The sequence below is a fragment of the Rousettus aegyptiacus genome, unplaced genomic scaffold (assembly GCF_014176215.1).
Source record: "Rousettus aegyptiacus isolate mRouAeg1 unplaced genomic scaffold, mRouAeg1.p scaffold_m13_p_3, whole genome shotgun sequence".
NCBI classification, from domain to species: domain Eukaryota; kingdom Metazoa; phylum Chordata; class Mammalia; order Chiroptera; family Pteropodidae; genus Rousettus; species Rousettus aegyptiacus.
The window spans coordinates 33,207,609-33,230,111 of record NW_023416306.1 but is presented as its reverse complement, the minus strand read 5'-3'; the positions used below and the strand labels follow the sequence as shown (position 1 = coordinate 33,230,111).

General features: G+C 35.5%; 1 protein-coding gene across 6 annotated transcripts in view; it reads left to right on the top strand.

The window, feature by feature from the left end:
* The first annotated feature begins 2,672 nt into the window (after window positions 1-2,672).
* NAA35 (N-alpha-acetyltransferase 35, NatC auxiliary subunit) overlaps window positions 2,673-22,503 on the top strand; it is a 60,675-nt gene continuing 40,844 nt past the window's right edge. Inside the window, exons 1-6 of one of the 6 annotated variants that reach the window (XM_016130326.2) lie at window positions 2,673-2,775; window positions 3,663-3,791; window positions 9,382-9,415; window positions 11,144-11,258; window positions 12,388-12,462; window positions 14,312-14,479. In XM_016130326.2, coding sequence (XP_015985812.1) covers window positions 3,668-3,791; window positions 9,382-9,415; window positions 11,144-11,258; window positions 12,388-12,462; window positions 14,312-14,479 — 516 coding nt within the window. In that variant the 5' untranslated portion in view covers window positions 2,673-2,775; window positions 3,663-3,667. Of the gene's footprint in view, window positions 2,811-3,648; window positions 3,792-9,381; window positions 9,416-11,143; window positions 11,259-12,387; window positions 12,463-14,311; window positions 14,480-22,503 lie in introns of all 6 variants that reach the window. The other 5 variants (XM_016130325.2, XM_016130327.2, XM_016130328.2 and 2 more) reach the window with 5 other exon arrangements.

The following is a 22,503-nucleotide window of genomic DNA, read 5'->3' as shown; positions in this document are numbered from 1 at the left end:
ACCAAATACTGTATTGATGAAGTTATAGGAAGGTGAGCACTCATATGTTGCTGGTGGAAATATGAAATAGGAACAAAGTTATAAAAAGGAATTTACCAATAGCAAAAATACATATGCATGTATACTTAGACTCCAAACTCCGCTTATAAGAATTTAGCCCAAAGATCACAGGCAAAACTATGAAAAGGCACATGCACACAGCTATTCATGGTAGTACTATTTATAATGGTAAAACCTTGAAAACAACCTAAATGTCCATGGACAGCAGACTAGTTGAATAAATTATGGTACACTCACTCAATGAAGTAGGGTGAATAACTTAAAATGGTCAATTCAGAACACAGTCATACGAGGGGAAAAAAGATATGTAATAAATATACACGTGTTATCACTTTAACCTAAAATGAAAAATAGATGTTTATTTGAAATTACATATTGTGTCTTTAATTTTCTGTTATTTAAATGCAGTTATTTAAACAACAGAACTAGTTAACAGTGATAATTATTAGTAATGGATAGTAAAAGCAACTAATTAAAAATATGTGAAAAAATATAACTATATTGATAATGTTGATATATTATAAACAGTGTATAGAAGATGATTATATATTATTTCCTAATACAGGAGTTTAATTTTTTTATAACTTTACTGGATTATTGTGTATTCTTAAAACACACAAATGTAAGATTTTTTAAAAAGATAATGTAAAAACATTGAACTAAATTGAAATTACCTATACTTAATTAAAAAAATGCTTCTTTCACATGATACAGTAGGATATCTTTCTATTTCCTTTTCTAAAAGCATTTCTCTGAACTGTCTGCAGCTTTTAGGATTTACTTAATTTCTTTATGTAGTGGTAAAACTGAATCATCAAATGTAAAATTTACTTTGACAGCTGGTTTTATCAAACCCATGTTACAATGGTTCCTGGTGTCAGTACTGTATGATGACATCAAGCTAAATTTCCTCTCAAGCGTTTAAGCATGGAATACTTAAAATTTTACTAGTCAAGATTTAGACTCCTGTAAATTAGTTTCCAGCTCTTCAAAAATGCCCATCAACTATGTATCTATACAGGCTTGTTTAGGGACACCAACTATTTGTCTATCAATTCCTGTGCATTCATTTATTCATCTGGTAGTCTATCTAATGTCTAAAATATCCACCATTTTCAACACTATGAAGCATACAGGATGTCAGAAGTTAAACTCTTTCTCAGAAAAAATGGTTTCTATAGCAGAAGGTTATTAGAATTTGTGAAAATTTCAATTTTAAATAAATTACAATTTTAGTTAAAATTAATAAAAACCTGCTTCACTTGACTGCCTTATTCAAGTGATTTCTTTCTTCCTTCTTCCCTTCTTTTTTCTTCATCTTTTTCTTCTTTTGCTATATTGGTTTCTGTCATAATCTACACAATACTTAATACCTTAGGCACATTCAGTCCATCCTTTTCTAGATTTTATAAAGATTATCAAATGGTTTTGGAGAAACGATATAAATTTCTGTTGTTATTCTTTTCCACATTGTCATTAGTGTATTTAGTGAGTACCTACCATATGCCAATCACTGCCCTAAATGCTGGGGATACAGGTTCAATCAAAATAGTTCCTGCCCTTAGGAAATTATTCTGTGAGACATAAAGATATATATTTTATATTTTTAAATTTAATGTTATTAAGTTAGCACATCTGCTTTACATGCAGAAGATCCTGGGTTTGTGTCCCAGTGGAACCATAGTCCATAGTCTTTGGCCATCCCACCTTGGAAGCTAAGCAGGGTGGGGCCTGGTTAGTACTTGGATGGGAGCCCACCTAGGAAGACCAGGTGCTATAGGCATAAATAATAATAAATAATTTTTAAAATAAAGCTATGAAAATTAATGTACCAACACATTTTCATTCCTAAGTAAACATCTAGAAGTAAAATTGCTGGATCATATAAACACATGATTAACTTTACAGTAAAAGACAAGTTGTTTACCAAAGTGGTTGGAACCATTTTGCAGTCCCATTGAAAATAGGAGAGGTTCAGTTGCTTCACATCCTAGTCAACATTTGGTATCCTCTGTTAGATTTTAATGGGTACGTAATGCTAAAGATGCATTTCTTACCTGCACCAGTCTACTTAGTAACTCCACGTTAAAACTAATCGTTTTATTAATAATTTTTTTAAAAACCTAAAACATTTAAGAGTTTGGAAGAAAATGGTTGGTTTGACAATGCAGATATTTTGTTTCTAACTTTCCCTCACGAAACCCCCATGCACTCTCTAGTAAACATAAATCTGATGTTAGTTAGCTCTAGCTAGGTAGAGAGCTTTAGGAGCCTAGCTCTTCATTCAGGACTGTAACTTCTAGAGTCCACACTTATTTCCATTGTTTCCTTGAACCCTCACGTCACCTTTCTAAGAATTTCCCAGGGAGCCGCGCGGGGCGGGCTCTACAACCCCCCCAAGGCTCCGCCCCTTACCAGGATCCGCCCACTACCCCAGGACGCGGCCCGAGTCTGCAAAAGGAAGGGAGCTTCTGGTCTCGCGATTGGCTTTTCTCCCGCGAGAAGAAAAGACGGCTGCCATCGGCCCAACGTTGGCGGAGGCGAGGGAAGGGGTGTGGCCGGGGAGCGTGAGTCCCCTGGAGTGAGGGAGAGGGGGCGGGGTCGCGCGCGCACCGGGCGTACGCATGCGCGCACGCTGCCGGTCGGGCTGAGCTGGTAGGGGAGGGGGCGGCGGCGGCGGCCAAGGAGGCGTCGTCTTTTTCCGCGGTCTGGAAGGTGCGTGGCGGCGCGGTTGGCCACGGGAGAAGTAGGTAGGAACCGCCCGTGTGGAGCCATTGATACTCCCTCTTTTCTGGCTCTGAAAGCTTGGGCCCCTCGCGTGTGTGACGGATCCTAGGGACGTCAGGTCACCCTGCGGCCCCGGCCCTCCTGCCGCGCTTCAGGTAGGAGCCTTAGGCTCCTGAGCGCCCGCTGCCCGCCAAGGCCCTCGCCTTGACCGGTGTTACCGGGGCGACGACCTGCACCCGGCGTGCCCGCCCTCCCGTTCGACAACAGTCTTGTCCTTGCTTTCGCGCCCTGTGGAGCCGGGGACAAGGCCGGGTCGATTGGCCAGGGGTGGGGTGGGACCCCGCCTCAGGTGCGGTCCGGCCGTGGACCTGGCCGGTGGGACTCTGCAGTGCGCTCCCGCACGCCGTGCCCCTCGGCGAGGCTGTTCTGGGGTCCTGCCCAGTCTGAGAGAGGTTGGCCCCTCAAGCTCCTGGCAGGTGGGGGACCACTTTGACTTGAGTAATTGGCTGCTTCATGGAGTACTGAAGAGTACCTTGGTCAACTTGTGGTCTCTGTTGAAAGTTGCAGTCTCTGGAGTTGGTTTTGTTTGGGCCAGTGGTGAGGTGGTTTGTCATTTTTCTTAAATAGTGGAATGGCAAACTCTTTATGATCTCTGGTGGGTGGTGGGCTATTAGTAAATAAGCAGTAGTAGTATTACATTAACGTGAGATTTTATTGCAGTAAGGTATATTTTTCCAGTACGAGCCTCAAACTCGGAAGAGTTCTGCTTAAACAGTTCAGTAAGATTTTCATCCAGTGCTTGAACACACGTGGTTTGCAAATACCCTTGTCCTGAAATATGCATCCTCTCTTTTACACCAGTATTAATTTTATAGGCATAATGGTTATGAAAGCTTCTGTAGAAGACGATGATTCAGGATGGGAGCTCAGTATACCAGAAAAGATGGAAAAAAGCAATACAAACTGGGTGGACATAACCCAAGATTTTGAAGAAGCTTGTCGAGGTGAGTTTGAGTATTTGGATTAGAAGTTCAAAATCTGGGAAAAGATAAAATCTTGATTGCGATTTCTGAACTGTCTCAATAAATTAAATCGATAGGTAAGTATGGTTTATTAAGTTTATTAATCATACTTATTCATTCTCTACCCTCTAATTTTAACTTTCATTTAAAGCCAGGATATGTGAAATACAGCATTAAATATAGATGTCGAGGCAATTTCTTCTATTAAAATTTTCCAACTTTAAAGATTAGAGAGTACATAGCAACAATTTAAAATGTGGAAACAGAAATTCTGTTGACCTAAAGATGGTTATGTTATTGTATATTTAAGATTTGAAAATGATCAGATTATGCGACTCTCTGCTTGAGATCCTCTTGTGCCTTCTTGTTGCACGTGGAATAAAGTCCAAACTTATTCTCCAAGTCCTTTATGATATAGTTTCTGACTACCACGCAGATTTCATTTTCTTACCACTGACCCACTAGGCTCCCTATGTTCCTCACAAGTCCTTCCTATCTCATTAAACACTCCAAGGTACATATTTTGTTTACTCTATCTTAAATTGCTTTGCCCCAGGTCTTCACAAAGCTCTCTCCTTTCTGACCATTTAAATGTTAAATCTCCAGAGAGGATTTGTCAGAACAACCAGTCTAAACAGATTCACCCCCTCATTTTCTTCTTTTTAACTCCAGTTCAGTTGAATCACCCTGTTTATATCCTTCACATCACTTATCTATTGTCAGAAATCATCATTTTCAATTATTTCTTGTTTGTTGTCAGTTTCACCCACTGAAATGTAAGCTCTGAGTGCAGCGATCTTATCAGTTACCTTAGCATGCAGAACATTTCCTGGCACATAGTAAGTGCGATAAATGATTGGAGAAATGAGCACGTTTGTTGGTTTGAGGTGAGAGTCTTAGCGAGGGGGAGATCGAAGTGGAAGCAACAAATGACAGAGTGAGAGCTTGAACTTTAAGAGAGGATGGGATCAAGAACATGATAAAGAAATTAACTCAGGGGAAAAGAATAGGGACATACTGAGACCAGAGAAACAGGTTAGGATGGTGAAGGGATTCATACCTTGATGGCTTCTATTTTCTTAGTGAAGAAGAAGGTTAGGTGTTTGGTGATGATGAGATACAGTGTGTTTAGACTAATGCTGTTAAGGAGCGGAGCAGCTTCAAGTGGAAAGAGCCAATTGAACGTAAGCAGAATGATAAATCATGTGCCTGTCCTTCGACTCTTTTAAAACATGTCCAATTAAAGTATGCCTAAGTGAGATAGTGGAAGGAACATCAGTCTAGGAGTTGGGTGACTGCCCATTTTATGTCTTTTAAGGGAGAGAGAAAGAAGTATAAGTTGCAGTGTAGTTTTTGTGCTCAGAGATCTTAGACTGTTAAGTGGATCATACCTATCATCTTGCCCTGATCTTAAGTGATCTATATAAGAAGGCTGTCATGAATCTAAATAAGAAAGGTTTTATGAAGTACATATGGCTTGAGTTAGGCCTTAAAGAATGGTTGAGTTTCTCTTAAGTAATTATGAGACAATTATTCTAGACTGAGATGAACCATCAGAGCCAGAATAAATTCATTGAGAGTTGTGTATTTGAGGAACAGTGAATAATTCTTCCTTCTTCATGGAAAAAGTTTAGAGTAGGAGATAGGATTTAATCTCTGCTTCATTGTGGATTGAGAGTCTGGCATGTCATTTTGTTGTCAACATCAAATAATCCTATCAACTTCCATAATTAGTACTTGCGCTGTTTCAAGTGGCACAAATGTGAGGTATACTTCTTGAGATTAAAAAGTGGATATAGAATTAATCTTGCTTTACATGTAGATTTAGGACTAAAGGATTTTGGCAGCTCTTGAACCTGTAGTTATTAATAATTTGTTTTCCTTTGTTGAAATAGATTCATTGCCTAGATTATAGTTTAGGTTTCTGTTCTAGCAACTTTCTGAAAACTAAATTTAAAATAGACCTCATTGCATCCTTTTCTTTAACCATTGCAGTGGTTTCTCTTCAGTGACTGTAATGGCATTTGGCTAGACTTTGGTGATTTGGTGCAGGTATGATAAAATAATCTGCATATGGATGGCAATATTTTTTTATACACATTTCTATTTATTCTTTTAGTGGCTCTTCAGAGTACTCTGGAGCAAATTCTGACTTATCATTTATTTTCTGCTATGCAGCTGGCACACATTCCCCTCCACTCTTCCTTTAACCAAGTTTTTTTCTTTGCATATTATTTCAAATGTGTGTTGCCATCACTGTTATTTTGCCTGATATGTAATATATCATTTATTTAAAGGACACCTCTGAATTTTTCTTCTCTAGGAAACTTTGCCTAATTAAAACCATCTCATTTTGCTCCTGTAAAATAGTCTCTGTGCTTCATATTCCATTTGGTTGTCTATATTTAGGTACTTCCTGAATTACTAATCCACAGTTTAGACTTTTCACTTAAACATAAATGATCATAAAATATACACAGCTCCTTCTTCCACTTGCCAGATTCTCTTCTTCCACAAGCTCTCAGGATAGCCAACAACCCCTCATAGACACCGGTAGGTGTCTAGAACCCAGAGGTGATCCTAGGTCAGCTGGCATTGCTTCCATTATTTTTAAGTCAAGGAGGATATAGACCTTTCCTCTCATCGCTTTTTCTTCTCTAATGCCTTAGTTCATTCTTCCTTAGTCAATCTTTATTACAGGTACCATTGTTTATGAACCCCATATCCATCCAGTTTCTTCAGCTCTTGCCCAGTACTTTTGGAAAACTTTTATTTTCTTTCTTCTTTGAAATCTAGGTTGCTTAAGCTTCTTATTTCTCTTCCTTTCTCATTTGTCTTCTCTCACCCAGAACTTTTATGTATATTAATACAATATATATATATTTGTTTTAAGAATGAGTGAATATTATAAGGCCATGTTTCTTCTAAGCAGAAAATATCTGGATCTTGGACTTCAGAAGTTTGAGAATCACTGCATTACATTAAATGCTGTCATTTTGGGTGACTTCTTGGAACCAGCATAATTATGACCACAGCTTGGGCACTCAAATTGTAGCAATACTTGATTATAATGTTATTATCCAGTTAGTTTTAGAACATGTTTCTGTAATCTTTTTAAAAGATTATCATTGAACTGATTATATAACATTTAACAATTATAGAAGAAGTATAGATTCTTGATAAAACTTTAATAGACTTTTGGTTCTTCATCCCCATCCATGAACACCATTTTTAAAATCATTGTTTTAGGAATTTGCTGTTAGTGCTTTATTCTTAGAAGAAAAAGATGGACTCATTGCATGTTAACATTTTTCCAATGAAAAATATATTTTCAAAAAAAAAGAAAACTTAGAACTGAGTGGAGTTGTTTTATATTTTTGAAAATCTCTTTAATGTTGACATAATGGAGGGCACCTGAATTCCACGTCTGCTTCTGTATTCATTCAGTCTGTTGCTGCATGTTGTTTTGGTTGAAGAAAATAAAGTAATTCTGACCTCAGTAAATATGTAGTTGAGAAGTGGATGAAACTTTTCAGATAATTGTGAATATTCTTTGATACTACACTAAAACTTTACATGCAGTTTTTTAAAGATTAGTTATAATGTGGAGTTGGAAGCCATATCAATGGACTTTTCATGCTCTGTTACATTAAAGTCCATTGGTCTGTCTTAAACTTTGAATGGATCTTTTATCCATGCCTAATTTTATAACATGCATTGCTAGTTGCAAAATATAAGTATTGGAAAACTGTCAGGCTCACAGTGGCAGATACATGTTTTCCAAAATTTCAGTTTTTCCCTGAAACCTCAAATTTTATCATTGGCAAGGTTGTTAGTTTTTTTTTTCTTAAAGCGACAAACATTTATTTTTGAGAAAATGTCATATTCTCTAGTATAAGTAACTGTAGTTTGTCAATTGTCCTTTCAAGTAAAAATGGTGTTCCGTGATAATTGTGCAAGAGCTTTTCCTCAGGACAGCTTCTTACTCTGGTATACAGTGGAAGTTAATGTATACTTCCCATTTGTCAAATAGAATATTAAAAAGATATATACTCAAAGGTTGAGATTTAATAAGATAAATCAGAGTCAGCACTAAGGTGAAACAAGTAAGGCACTTAGAGTACAAAATTTAAGGAGACACTACCCGAAAGCGAGTGCCTCTTAAATTTTGTACTGTAGATTCTTCAGTTGCTCACCCTAGTGCTACCTCTGAGATTAATAATTTTTACATTCATCAAGGACTTCTTAGGTGAAATTTAAAAAATATTTTTTGTCTTTTTTAACCGCAAATGTGTGGAGTTGAAGAATATACTATTTAGCATGGGGACACTGTCTTGATTTGTGCTGAAGCTACAGCAGTTTTTTCCTCTTTACATTATTGCTTTTGCATTATCAGTGCAAATGTCAACACAATGAAAATGACAAAGTACGTTTTAGTTTTACTACAAACATAATTTTAAAGTCACAGACTCTTGGGTTCCCAAACCATCTTTGAGAATTGCGGTATATTCTGTTACGCTTTGTTGTAGTATTTTGACCTATTCTTCTCATCGATTTATCTGTTTTGGTACATGGAACTGTTAAAAATGATTGTTATTTAACTTGTGATTAGCTAAGATGATGGGTAAAGTTCTGGAAATTGCTTGTTATACCTTCCACAGGATTTGACCATTAACATCTAAGCTACTTGAAATGTAAAGTACCTGCATATTGAAATTACCTGGAGTGCTTTAAAACCTTTGCATAGATCCCACCCCTTAGAACTTAGTTGGTTTGGGATGCTGCTTGGACTTTGAATTTTTTAAGTTTCCCAGTTAATACTAATATGCAGCCAAGGTTGAGAACCTCTTTCTATGAGCTGAACACTGCTTTGATCAGCTGTTTACGCATGTTTTATATATTATCTAAATAAAATGTAATTAAAAAAATAGTTTTGATACTGTATCTGGAACAAAAAGAGATAAGATTATGACACCAAGTGGTTTAAAAACAGCTTGAGAAGTAGCAATCAATTCTATGGAAAAGTTTATTTAGAGGAAAATTTACTGAGTGATTTTTTTTTTTTTTGAAATGAAGTTGTTAATTCTGATTGGATCATTCTGGCCCATGATGGGCCACTTGTTAATTCTCAAAAGTTCGATATATGGTTAGTATCTAAATATTCACTATGTAGAACAGGAGTCCACAACCCTTGGGCCATAGATTGGTACTGGTCCATGACCTGTTAGGAAGTGGGCCACACAGCAGGAGGTGAGCTGAGCCTTGAAGCTTCATTTGTATTTACAGTCACTTACCAGCACTAGCATCACCATCTCAGCTCTACCTCAGATCATCAGGCATTAGATTCTCAGAAATTCCCAGTTCCTGGTGCCAGAAAGGTTGGGGACAAGTGGTAGAAGGTATTATATTAGAAATTGAAGAGAAATAATATAACGGTTTCTTAAAAAATGAAGTTAGAAGGAATGCAAGCATATTTTTCAGGTGCTAATATTTTGTTTCATTTTTTTTTAACATTAAAAGTTAAATGCAGTTATTGTATTGTTCAAAGGATTTTTCTCTTTGTTTCTTTTAGAATTAAAGTTGGGAGAACTGCTTCATGATAAGCTGTAAGTATTTCTGTCTTTTGAAATAGTGTGGAGTGATATTTCCATCTGTTTTCTCATGTGCAGTAGTGTTCCTTGACGTCTGACTATTTCACCTTTCAAAGCTGTAAAAGTAATAGTAATTATAAATATATTTTTAACCTTGGTGAGCAGTTTTGGGGCCAGTGACCCTAGTTGTGATATGAAATGTTCGTCTGTGACTTATGGTCCTTTCCTTGAGGGTAAATATACAGGATGTGGAATTCTTAAAGAAAAGGTATCCATAGTATGTCGTATGTGATAGGCTGGTTGATGACCAGAGATATCAGTGACTAAGCACCTGGGTTAAAGTAGATTGAGAATCCCTGGAAAGATAAAGGGAAGTGCTTGATTATATTTTTACTCCCATTGATAGCTTCAGTTCCCATAGTGCTATATTCAGGCTCAGTTTTCAGGTTAGGAATATAAAATTTTAAATTAGCAGACAAGATTGGACATTTGAGGAGGGGAAGTAGAATCTGAAATTTAGTTCTTCTCAAACTTTAGTGTGCATCAGAATCATCTGAAGGGTTTTTTAAAATGCAGATTGCTAAGCCTCACCCCTTATTTAGTAGGCTTGGTGTGGGACCTCAGAAATTGCATTTTTAACAAGTTCCCAGGTGAAATTGATGCTGCTGATCCAGGTATCACACTTTAGAACCTTTCTTTTGATGCTGAGGCATTTGTAGGAGGAGGGATGTAATGAAATCACAAGCTAATGCAGGAAAACGATGGAACAAGATTTGAGAGAGCACAGTTAAAAAGGCCTAGCCCTCTTTATTTCCCCAAGGTTTTAGGTTCAGCCCAGAGAATAGCAGCCTACCCTGACCATCTATTAAAGTTGTATCTTTCCAATTCATATCTTTTTTAGCTATCTTTTCTCCCTACCATGTACAGTCTTCTGACATATTGTGTAACTTATTTACCCTTATGGCTTATTGTCCCTTTCCTTCCACTAGAACATAAGCTTCATGAGGCAGGCAAATTTGTTTTGCTTATTCATGTATCTCAAGTCCTTAGCACATAGTAGGCACTCAGTAAGTATTTCTTGAATGAATTAAATAGCTACCGTCAAACTTACTTTTAGGCTTTTCTTCTTCCTCTCCCATTTCTTGAGGCACATCTCAGTTAATGGTACACTTAATCAGTCCACTGCGTCGCAACTATCTGCTTTTATGGCTAATAAGCCACAATTACCAGACCATCAGGATTACTGCATTACTTTTCATTATGTACTTGCCAAAACTTTGGGCATTGTAGAGTGTAATACGCTAGATTGTTGGACTTTCACGATATAAAGAAAATGAAAAAATCAAAAAGTTACATTTAATAATGATTATTCTGAGCATGACTTTCTGAATGTTAAATAGAGAAAATTAAAGATGGCAAAGTATAATCTATTATAGATCAGTTGATCTCCTTTGTCCAAAAATTTCTAACACACAGCCTTGTTGAAGGTAGCACCAAAATTATCTTTTGTTTTCCACAATGCATGTAAAATAATTTCAGTCTATAATTTCAGTCACCAGTACGTGGAAAAATTGTTAAGTTAAAAGAAGATTATTTAATTGAAGTAGAAGTGTTAGCAAGTTGGAGAGACTTAAATACATAGAATATTGTAGTTATTTGAAATATGATTTTATATCATTGTGGGAATCTGGATAAGCTGACTAATTCAAAAACAATTTGTGAAGTCCATTTTTTTATTTGCAGGTTTGGTCTTTTTGAAGCCATGTCTGCCATTGAAATGATGGATCCCAAGATGGATGCTGGGATGATTGGAAATCAAGTTAATCGAAAAGTTCTCAATTTTGAACAAGCTATCAAGGTAGTCAGCATTGTGCTTTTTGTGTTTTCTTTTATCATTTGTTATTTATATTATAACATTCTGATTAATAATGGAAATCAAACTTAGTATATTAACTTAAAGTTCAGTTATTTTCCTTCTATGGCCATGCCACCCTGAACAAGCCCAATCCTGTCTGATCTCGGAAGCTAAGCAGGGTCCGGCTTAGTACTTGGATGGGAGACCACCTAGAAAGACCCGGTGCTTTAGGCATAAAAAATAAATAAGGATTGTAAGCTGACAGGGTTCTTGCAATCTGTGAGGTCAGCAAAGGGTTGCCTCACCTCAAAAAGAAAAAAATTTAGTTATTTTCTAAAAATATCTCAAGTATATAAACAAGAATTATTTAAAACCTTTACATATCTAGATCTCTTTCTATTGAAATCTGAAAATTTATTATATTAGGTCTTCATGAAAAGCTTGCTCTAAATTTGTATGTGTGTGTACATTTTTAAAATTGAATTTTGAAAGCATTTAAGTATGTATTCCAATACCAGGGAAATTGGATATATTCAGATACCAGCATAATTGGCTTAGGGATTAAATTTTATGTATTAATATATTAAGTATGCTTATAGTAGCAAATTTCAAATTTGCTCATGGAGAATTGATTTAGAAATTCATTCAAAGTTGCCAGAGTTTAATTTCACATATTTTACGAAGAAAGATTTGCTAAGTAAATGGATATTGTAAACAAAATTTACAAGTAGTATAGTTACTCAAGGGAAGTATTTTTTTAAATGTTTATTCTTTGTAAATTTCTATTCATTAAAATGATTCATATTCATTCTTAAACTAATTCACACTGTGCTTTTAAAATACCTGTTTGTTTGGCTTTTCATTTCTTTATAAAAGCCTTTATTCTGTTTAATTGAGAGGCTTTGATTTTTCTTATTAAGATACACTATTTTTAAGAACACAGATTTAATTTGGCATCTTAGTTTTATCAGATGATGAGATAGAGATTTCCTGGAATTGCTGTTTTTAAATATTTAATTTTTGAAAGCCAAAATGCTACTGTAGATAGATTTGCTATAACATTTGCAAAATGCTACTCTACATAAATTTTTTAAAACTTCTGCTTATATGTCATATTTCCCTTTCTTTTTAGGATGGCACCATTAAAATTAAAGACCTCACCTTGCCTGAATTGATAGGGATAATGGATACATGTTTTTGCTGTTTGGTAAGAGTTAAAATAACACTATTGGTTAATTTAAAAACTATGACTTACATGTGAATCTTTAAATTTAAAAGTATACACACCATGTTGAATATGATCCATATATAATGCTTAGCCTAGTAAAATTAGCAGGCCAAGTTATGCTATAGGAAACAGCATTATATCTTCTCGTATGATTTTAGGTTCTCATTTTCTGGGTAAGTGAGTTATTTTCTTCTAGTGAAGATAATAATATGGCCATCACTGAGTTCCCCCTTCATTCTCAAGATAACAGGGAAACAAATCTGCAATTGGAAGTTTCCGTAAATAAGCATAGAATTGAAACAAAGAATTTTGGATTGGCTTCGGAGAAATATGTTTCTTAATCTAGGGTAGATTGTAGTAAACTGGCCATCTTTTTGAAAATGAAGAAAACTTTTTAGTGCTTTCTGTGTGGTAGATAGGTTGTCTTCTGTATACAGTATTGATTAATTGAGGGAAAATGCTCATTTATATTGCCTTTTTTTCTTTTTCACCTATTTTCTGACTGCTCCTTTCTTTTTAAGCTTTTAAATCATTATCCTTAAAAATATGTAAAATATATTCATTTAATCATTTAGTAAGTATTGATTACCAGTGTATTTGAAGTACTCTGTTAGGGAATTTACATGTATATTTTTCATTTAGTTCTTACATCAGCTCTATTTGATATATGTATCTTATTATTTGTCTAGGATTACATTGCTAGGAACGGGCATAGCCAGAATCTTAATCCTGATCCTTCTTCCTCCAAAGTTGTCTCTTTCCCTCAAAGATATTGTTATTACCCTTTAGCAGTGTACAGTCCTAGTAGAAAGGACTAATAGAGGCTAGAGGGAAGGTTTTTGCCAAAGTTGAACCATTGTATGAGGCTCTAGGGATTTTATCTGAGAATTTGGCCTTTAATAGACACATAGTTTTTAGTCTAGAAAGTCTTCTGCAGGCTGGTTATACAAAACACCTTAATTGTAATTTTTATGTTCATTTCTCATTTTGTAATTCTTGCTATATTGCAGAATTCTTGGGACTTAGTGTAAAATGTAACTGTAAATTTGGGCAAAATTATTTACACCCTCAGGCTTTTTTTTTATATATGTAAAAGTTGAAAGATACCTTTCTCCTCAAAGTGTTAGGAAAAATGAGATAAGATATGTGAAAATACCTAGTATAGCACTTGGGACATAATTACTTAATTTTGACTGCTAAAGATATTCCCAGGTTTTAGCACATGGTACCTGGCCTGTTACAGCTACTCAGTAAAATAGTGTTGAATGATTATTTTCATGTTTTAGCAAGATTCCTCTGGTTGAGAGTATTAAAGATGGGAGGCAATAAAATCATTGTATAGTTTCTTGCAGTAATCTAAGTGAGATGTGTTTGTTGCTCTTCACTGGGTTGGTGGTAGTGAAGATGAAAAATAGAGTCGAATGAATGGCTGGGATCTCTAGTTAGTTCTAAAATTGTAAATTCCCTATTTTATGGATTTTTTTTTTTTGACCACATGTAGGATTGATTGCTTTTGGATGCTATATAAGGAGGTACTCTAATTTCATTAGTCTCCAAATATATTATAATATGAATTATGTATATGAATGCTTCCCATATTTATCTTTCAGCTGGTCATATTTAAGGTATATGATTCTTGAAAGACTTTAGTCAATGAAAGTGAATTCTAATTTTGTCTTTCCTGATCTTTTCTTTAATCACCTTTTAAATCTTACGCTTACTATTATATTTATTTGGGTCTGTGGCACTCTGGTCTTTGTTGGATCAGTTGAGACTTTGCAGACTCTCTATCACCTTAAACATACACATTCTTTTATTTCTTTTCTAGATAACATGGTTAGAAGGCCACTCTTTGGCACAGACAGTATTTACATGCCTTTACATTCATAACCCGGACTTTATAGAAGATCCTGCCATGAAAGCTTTTGCTTTGGGTATCTTGAAAATCTGTGACATTGCAAGGGAAAAAGTAAATAAAGCTGCTGTTTTCGAAGAGGTAAGATTTTGTAATATAAGAATTCTCGAAGCTCATTGGCTGCCTAATTATTCACTGTGATGGTTCATATTTTTGTAACACGTATAGTTAAAAACAGTTTTTAAAACATGCTATTGCTTTTTACAAATACATTGGCTAAAGTAATCCAGTTCTCTTCAAGAAAGAACCTTCATCTTAGTGTATGTTCTTTCTGTCAGTATCATTCATTACGTATCCATTATGTGCAGAGTGCTTTGTTCTGGATATTGTAGGGCTACACAAAGAAAATAAGTGCCAGCCTCTGCCTTCAACTCTCTTATAAATTAAAGCACAGAGTGCTTTACTTTCAGTCCTTGATAAGAGAGAGCTAAGGAAAACAAAGGTATGAAGAATAGTTAGGGTATAAACGTTTTTTCCCAATTAATACTAAGCACCTCACCCTAAGGAAGTGTTCTGAACTTTAGACATAAAGATTTTTTCTTCTTATAGAAAATAAAGTTTCAGATACAGATAATTTTAAGAGAAAGGTGATAGAATCTGAGATTATTGATAAGTGATTATTTAATTCTTTCCTTTGTTGAGACTGATTTTTTATTAATATTGTTGTTGATCCAAAATAGATATCTTAAGCTTCTACAGTGGTCCAGTATATAAGTATGTAAAGCTTTTCTAAATTAATGTTATATATGTGAGAATAATTAATACATACCTAACATGATTTTCCACATTTAAATGTATGGCTTGTGAGTTGTTTATGAAAAACCATTTACTTATATACACTTGTTGGTTATTTAGCTATATATTTGAATTGATATGAGTGTCATGGAAAATCTAATCCACTGGGTAGAATTTTTAAAAGATTAAGTTAATAAGTGAGAAGAGAAACAAATTATTTAGTTGCTTAGGTTCTCAAAGTACACCCAAAAGAGATCAAAAATCAGGCTGAGAAAAAATCCATTTAACAAATAGTACTGGAACAATTGGTTAGCATCCTTGAAAATTAATTTGTCATTTTACATCTGCTTTAGTCCCTTTGGGCTGCTATAACAGAATACCATATACTAATTGGCTTATAAACAATAGAAATTTATTCCTCACTGTTTTGGAGGCTAAGTTGCCCAAGATCAAGGCACTGGTGCTTCAGTGTCTGATGGGGGCCTGCTTCCTGCTTCATAGATGGCCTTCTTTGCACTGTGTATACACTTGGCAGAAGTGTGGGAAGATAACTCTCGGGGGTCCCTTTTAAAAGTAGAGATCTCTGCCTTTATGACCCAATCAATCACCTCCCAAAACCCCACATCCAGATACTATCACATTGGGGGTTAGGACTTAACATATGAATTTTGGAAGGACACAAACATTGTTTATAACATAAAAATAAATTCCCATTAGATGAAATATTGTAAGTGTAAAATGTTTTTTTAAAAATCAGGAGATAGTTCACAGAAAATAAAATGGCTTTTAAACATGAGATGCTTAGCCTTAAGAGAAATGCAACTTAAAAGTGTGAGACACCATTTTTTGCCCATCATTGACAAAGGTTAGAAATTTTTTAGAATACCGTGTTGAGGATGAGAAAACAGGCATTCCTCATATGCTGTGTGGGTTTATCATACAAGTAGTCATTGTTTCCCCCTAAACTTTTCCAATTTTCCAGATAAGTTTGTCTCAGATTTATAATTAGAAAAAAATTTTGATTACCCAGTAAAAGTCCTTAAGAGATCTGGTAATAAATGAAAATGATTTATAATAAGATCATTTCTTTGTTTGAAATGGATGCTTCTAAAGTTCCTAAGTGCTAATGTATTTTGTTCTCATATATGTACTGCTTTGTTTTAACTCCTGAACTAGATACATTTTCAGCTACCTAAAGGTGTTTCTTTATTTCTTAATATCTGCTCACACATACAAAATGAGAACCACAATTCCCCCATGAAACCACTTTTCCTCTTGCATTCTGTATCTTGCAAAATCATATCTAGAGTGTTATCTTTGATTACCTTTTTTTTTTTTTAAAGACTCCTACATCCAGGTTCTTTTATTTTTACCTTGCAAATGTCTTGAATCTGGGCACTGTTTTTTCTTCTCTCATTTTTCTTGCTTTAGTTCCTTCCTTCATCAGCTCTAGGTTTAGGCAGAACTCTTCTTTCTGGCCCAGGCTTTACCTCTAGTTCATTCCCCACTTGACACCAGTTACCTTCTTAAAAATAGGTTATCTGGTCACATTCGATTTTGCTATTTGAACATTTTCCCTGGGGCATGTGTTTTAATAAAAGTAATAATACTTGTACATAGTGTAAAAATCAAATAGTTCATAAGACTTAAAATGAAAAATTGTAATTTTCTGCTCTTTCCTTATCCATTCTATAATAATATTTAATTCTTTTAGTTTTTTTCTGCTATTTTCATATTTTTGGATACGAGGCTTACATTCTAATTTCTGGATTTAAGGATTTAACAATTTTCAGTTATCACACCTTTAGCATATATTTAGCATTTATATATTATCCCCTCCCTTACCCCAAATAGTAATTAAATTTTCGGTTAAATCATTATTTATTGCTGACATTATTGTGATTATATAAATGTTAATGACAAATGAGCCAAAGTAGTGTGTGCTTACATTTTCTTTCTCCTACAAATTTTTGTTTTTCTCCTCCTAGCATATTATTTTTTAGCTAATCCTGAGTGTGTGTTTCTCTTTCATCCTCTCACGCTTGTGCACAGGACGTTCCTTCTGGCTCTCATGCCTTTTCTCTTTTACTTACCTTTTTATGGCAAAGTCTTACTTATCTTTAACCTTGGATCATACTCTCTTGACTTGCCTAGACAGACTTTACTTTTCTTCTCTGCCTGCCCTTCGTACATTCTTCTGTTACAGTTGGTGTCTATACATGCTGATTTGCATGGAACAGTTCTCCTTGGTGCCTTTTGTCCGGTGTGATTATTAATAGCATCCTCCTCTTCTCTCGATAGTATCCAGTTTGAATAATAATAGCATGGCCCATCCCTTCTGTCATTAAACATGGATGTGATGTTTAAAGGTACTGCTTCATCTTGTAAACATTAAGTGACAAACATGAAAATCGAAGACAATCCAAGCTTAGGGTGATGGAGCTGAAAAAAAAAAAATACATATATTCTAATGTTCATGTTATTTGGCACGGTATAAGTCTGTGTCACTTAAGTCACTGTATCTATTTGCAACCAAACATTTCTAATACAAAAGTAAATAAACTAATTGAAACAGTTCTGGTTGGCCTGGTAGAGGGTAAACACGTTTCCATTTGCTGTGTACCATTCTAAGTATTTTTTATAATACCTATACTTTATGTATACATATACATTATGTACACAATACATAATGTATATTTTATTTAACATGGTGGAATTATATAAACCAGCAGTCCTCAGCCTTTATGGCACCAGAGACCGGTGCTCCTATGAGAATCTAATGCCTGATGATCTGAGGTGGTGATGGTAGTTCTGGGGAGCAGCTGCAAACAGAGGAAGCGTCGCTTGCTGTTCTGCCACTTACCTCTTGCTGTGCAGTACCAGTCCGTGGCCCAGGGATTCCGGACCGCTGATATAAACTGCAATTTTTTTCTGCGGACAATAGAAAATAGATTTCTGTACATACCAATACATTGAGGTAGATCCACCTCATTGTTTTTATTGGCTGCATAGCATCACGTTAACAGTACAAGTTTTGAATAATTAGTTCCAGCAAGAATTATCAAAGGCTGCTAAACTAGTACACAAAATAACTTTGGCTTGTTGGACTTTTCTAAAATGTCAGGGCATGAGAGGCAAGGACAGAAGACGTGCTCTGGATTAATGAGACGTGAATTTCCTGATTTGTTAATTATACCGTGGTTTTATAAGAGAATGATTTTTATTTTTAGGAAATCACATTGAAGTGTTTAGAGGTTAAAGAGGCATCAAAGTCAGCAACCTATTCTCAAATGTTTCCAAAAAAAATATAGAGAATAATAATGCAAATGCAAATGTAAAATATTTGGGAAATCTGGCAACGGGAATATGGCACTTTTTACTATTTCTGTAATCTGAAATTTTTGGAAAATAAAACTTAAAAAAAATACAACCTCTGGGAATTAAGGCCACCTAAGTTTGTGTTCTGACTGTCACTAGCTTTCTTCCTTTTGAGAATTTAACTTTTTGTTCTCAGTTTCCTCACTTATAAAACATAATTGATAATAGTACCCACTTCAAAGCATTCAAAGGTTAACGAAGTTAATAGAAGTAAATGTTTAGAACAGTGCTTGGCACATAGTAAACAGTTAATAAATGTTGGCTATTGTTATTAGTAATATTTTATCTACAGTAAGTTACAAGCCATTTACTACTGGACATTTAAATTGTTTCAGGTCTTAATCTGAATTATCTATATGTGTATTTTACCCTGTACCCTAAGTATGTTACCCAGTGCTTTATCTGTATATGGTACCTGAATTTTGGTTGAGTGAATCAAATCATTTCAGGAGCCCCTAAAATCTTTATGCAAAGTATTCTATCCATGAAGTGTATTTTTAATGTAATAATGTACTGCAACTACTATTGCATTTAAGTTTTAGAAGAGGTTGAAAAAATTTATTAGAATGTTACATTATTAGAACAATCAAGATTACTGCTCAGGTAGGATCACATTCAATACTGGTATTGCATAGTCTGTTACACAGTAAGGATTGTAAATACTTTACCATTCTAAATTTCCTTGTAAGGTTGCATTGTTTTAAATACTATGTTTTATAGAACTCTAAATATCTCTGAAAACTTTCTGCAATTATATCTTGGCAGTATTATAAAAACATCGTAAAGTACAAGAAAGAACATGGGCTTTACCTGCCAAGATATTTTACTTCTCTCACTGGATAATAGGCTCTATAATGGCAGTGATTGTATTTTACCATTGTATCGCTGGTTATCTAGCTCATATCAGCCACCATCGGGTACTCAGAAAAAGGTTTAGGAATGAATGAATAAATGAAAATATTTTCCCTAGTAATCTCACCTCCAAAATCTCGATTTCAAGTATACTCCTCTTTGTTCGCTACCACTTACTTTCTTGTCTATTTACTCTGATTCACCTACTCCCACTCTTCTTCAAGTTCCCTGGAGACCTCCAATTTATACATGTTGCTGCTTTATTTTTCTCTGCTACTTTCATGTCCTCGTTTCTCTGATTCTGTACTGAAGTCACTCTTTTTCAGACAGTCTTAACTCCCTTGCCCCTCTCATTCCATCATGATGTATCTCATCTGGCAAAACCCCCAACCATCTGCCTGCTCACTACTTGCACCCAAACAGCAGAAGGCTACTAGAGAAAACCCACATCTGTGTGTCTGTTCTCACTTTAATTTTAGGACTGCAAATCTAAGATGGGTACTCAGCACTAGCGACAGTCTTATTCTATAACATTTCTGTAGTGAATTTGCTTTTTCAGTCTCTGAGGTGACTTTTTTTACTTCTCAAACCTCAGTGTCAGCCCTTCTATCAGCTTGCTTTGTACCTTAATGAAATGTTAGATAGAATCAGATGTAATTAGAAGTACCCCATCTTCTCACTATCACAGGTGCTAACCTGTGCTAGTACCTATGTGCTCTGCCTTCTTTCTTGTTAAAGCGAAAGTATTCCTGCAACAGTCTAAGCTTGACCCCTCCACTTGTGTTCTAGATTCTCTTCCCTCTTGCCTACTGTAGTTATGAATCTTATTTTGTATTGCATTACTAGTGTCTCCTTCATGGCTAGATTATTTTTATTGGCATGAAAACATGCTTTAGTATCACTCGATTTACAGAAAATAGTAGCTTCCCTTGATCCCATGATTCCTTGTATTTACAGTCTCATTTCTCTTCTACCCTACACAAAAGTAAACTGTTAATGTTTACTTATTTTACTTTGTCTTTCAATCTCTTCTCACCCGCTTGGATATTTTCCAACTGGACATTCTTTTCTACTACTACACAGAAACTGGTCTTAACAAGGTCATTAAAGATATCAGTCTTACTAAATCCATTGTTCTCACCCCTCCCTCTTCAACCTATCAGCATAAATTGACCTACTTTGACCTACTTTCTTCTTGTCTTCCTGATATGGCAGTCTCTTGGATTTCTTTCTTCCTTACTGGTTAGTCCCATTTTCTGTGCTTGTTTCTCTAGGTACTAGAGTACTCCTGGGCTTTCTCTCTTCTCTATACCTTCTCCTTCGGTTGATTTCCTCTGGTTTGGTGTCATTTAATACCAACTATGCTCTAATGAAGGCCAAATTTATATCTCTAGTTCTGATTCCTCCCCTGACCTCCAGACTCAAGCAGATACCTTCCTGAAATCTTCATTTGGATGACAGAAGAAATTGCAAACTTTATATAGCCAAAATGGAACTCCATCTCTACCTTTAATCTTGCTCCTCCCAAAGTCTGCCCCATCTCAGTAAATGATACCATCATTTACCAGTCGCTCAGACTGAAAAATGATCCTTGATTGTACAGTTTACTTCATACCCCCATATCCTGTTCCTTAGCCCATTCTGTTGGCTTTACTTTTTAAATATCTTGATTTCAATGTCTTCTCACTTTTAATTACAATCTCGATCTAAATCACTATCAGCTCCTGCTAGGACTATTGGATGGTACCCAGTATCTGTTTGATTTTTGTCCTCTTTAATTCTACAAAGTTTCAAGAGTGATCTTTCATGGCAGCATCTGTTTACGTAACTCCTCTGCTTCAGTCCTCCGATGGCTTAGATTAAGTTCTTGTTACTGAGGCTTGTATTTATTACACAGACCTATGATATTTTCCCAGATAAGTGCTTTCCCTTAGACTCCTCTTGAAAACACAGTTCACAGATAGAGTTCATAGGTGTCTTCCCAGTGTCAGCCTACTTAATTTTTTAAAAAATATGTAACATTTAGATATTGGAGAATTTTACATTAAGTTTTTGTTCTGAAAAATTAGACCTTGCCACATTATCCCTGCATTCACTCATGGCCAAAATTGGGTAAGTAGTAGCTGACTTCTTTAGATGAAATATATGTTCTTCAGTTTGTCACAGTGTCTACCACTCCCCAAGGTATTTTGTAACCAGCCTGATGTACTTTGGAAGGTTACCAGCTGTTTACATTTATGCCCCCTGCCCTACAGTAAATCATTTCTTCAACAAGTATATTGTGAACAGTACTCTATGCGAAGCACTGTTCTAAGCTCTGGAGAAAAAGTAGTGAATAAAGCAAAGCCCTGATCTCATGGATTACGCATTCTTTGGGACACATAGTGTGTAAGTAAACAAATACATATACGATGTCAGGTGATGATAAGTTCTATGAAGAAAAGTAAAATGGAAGGGGATAGAAAGTGTTGGAGGGTGCTATTTTAGAGAGAATGCACAGAGGAAACCTCTGTATGAAGAATTGACATTGGAACAGAGTGGAGCTTTGTAAATCTTTTGAAGAAAATCATTTTGGGTAGGGGGTCAGCCAGTACAAAGGTACTGAGAAGAGAATGTGTTTGATGTATTCAGAGGCTACAAGAAGGCCTGTGTGACTGCAGTACAGTGAACATGGGGAAGAATGGTAGGTAGGAAATGAGGTTAGAGAAAGAGACCAGAGCCACATGCTGGAGGGCTTTAGAAACCATGGTGGGATTTTGGATTTTTACTGTGAGGAAGGAAAGTAGGTTTTTTTTTGAGTAGGAAGTCACGTGAAATGACTTATTTTAAAACAACCTTTTCAACTTTGGTAGCCACCTATAATTTAATGGAGGATCTGTCCAGAGACAGTATAGAAGTGAGAGATGATGATGACTTGAACTAGAGACAGCTGTAAAAGGAGTGAGATGTGATTAGATTAGAAATTGAAGATAGAGCCTACAGGGTTTTTTGATGGATTTGATAGGAGCTGTGGGAAAATGAGAGGACTTGCAGTGCAGGTTTTCAACTTGAGTAACTGGATAGATGGAGGTGTCATTTATCAGTGTGATAAACACTCAGAGAGTTCCTTTTTTCAGGCGTGTAAAATTTGAGAATCTTAT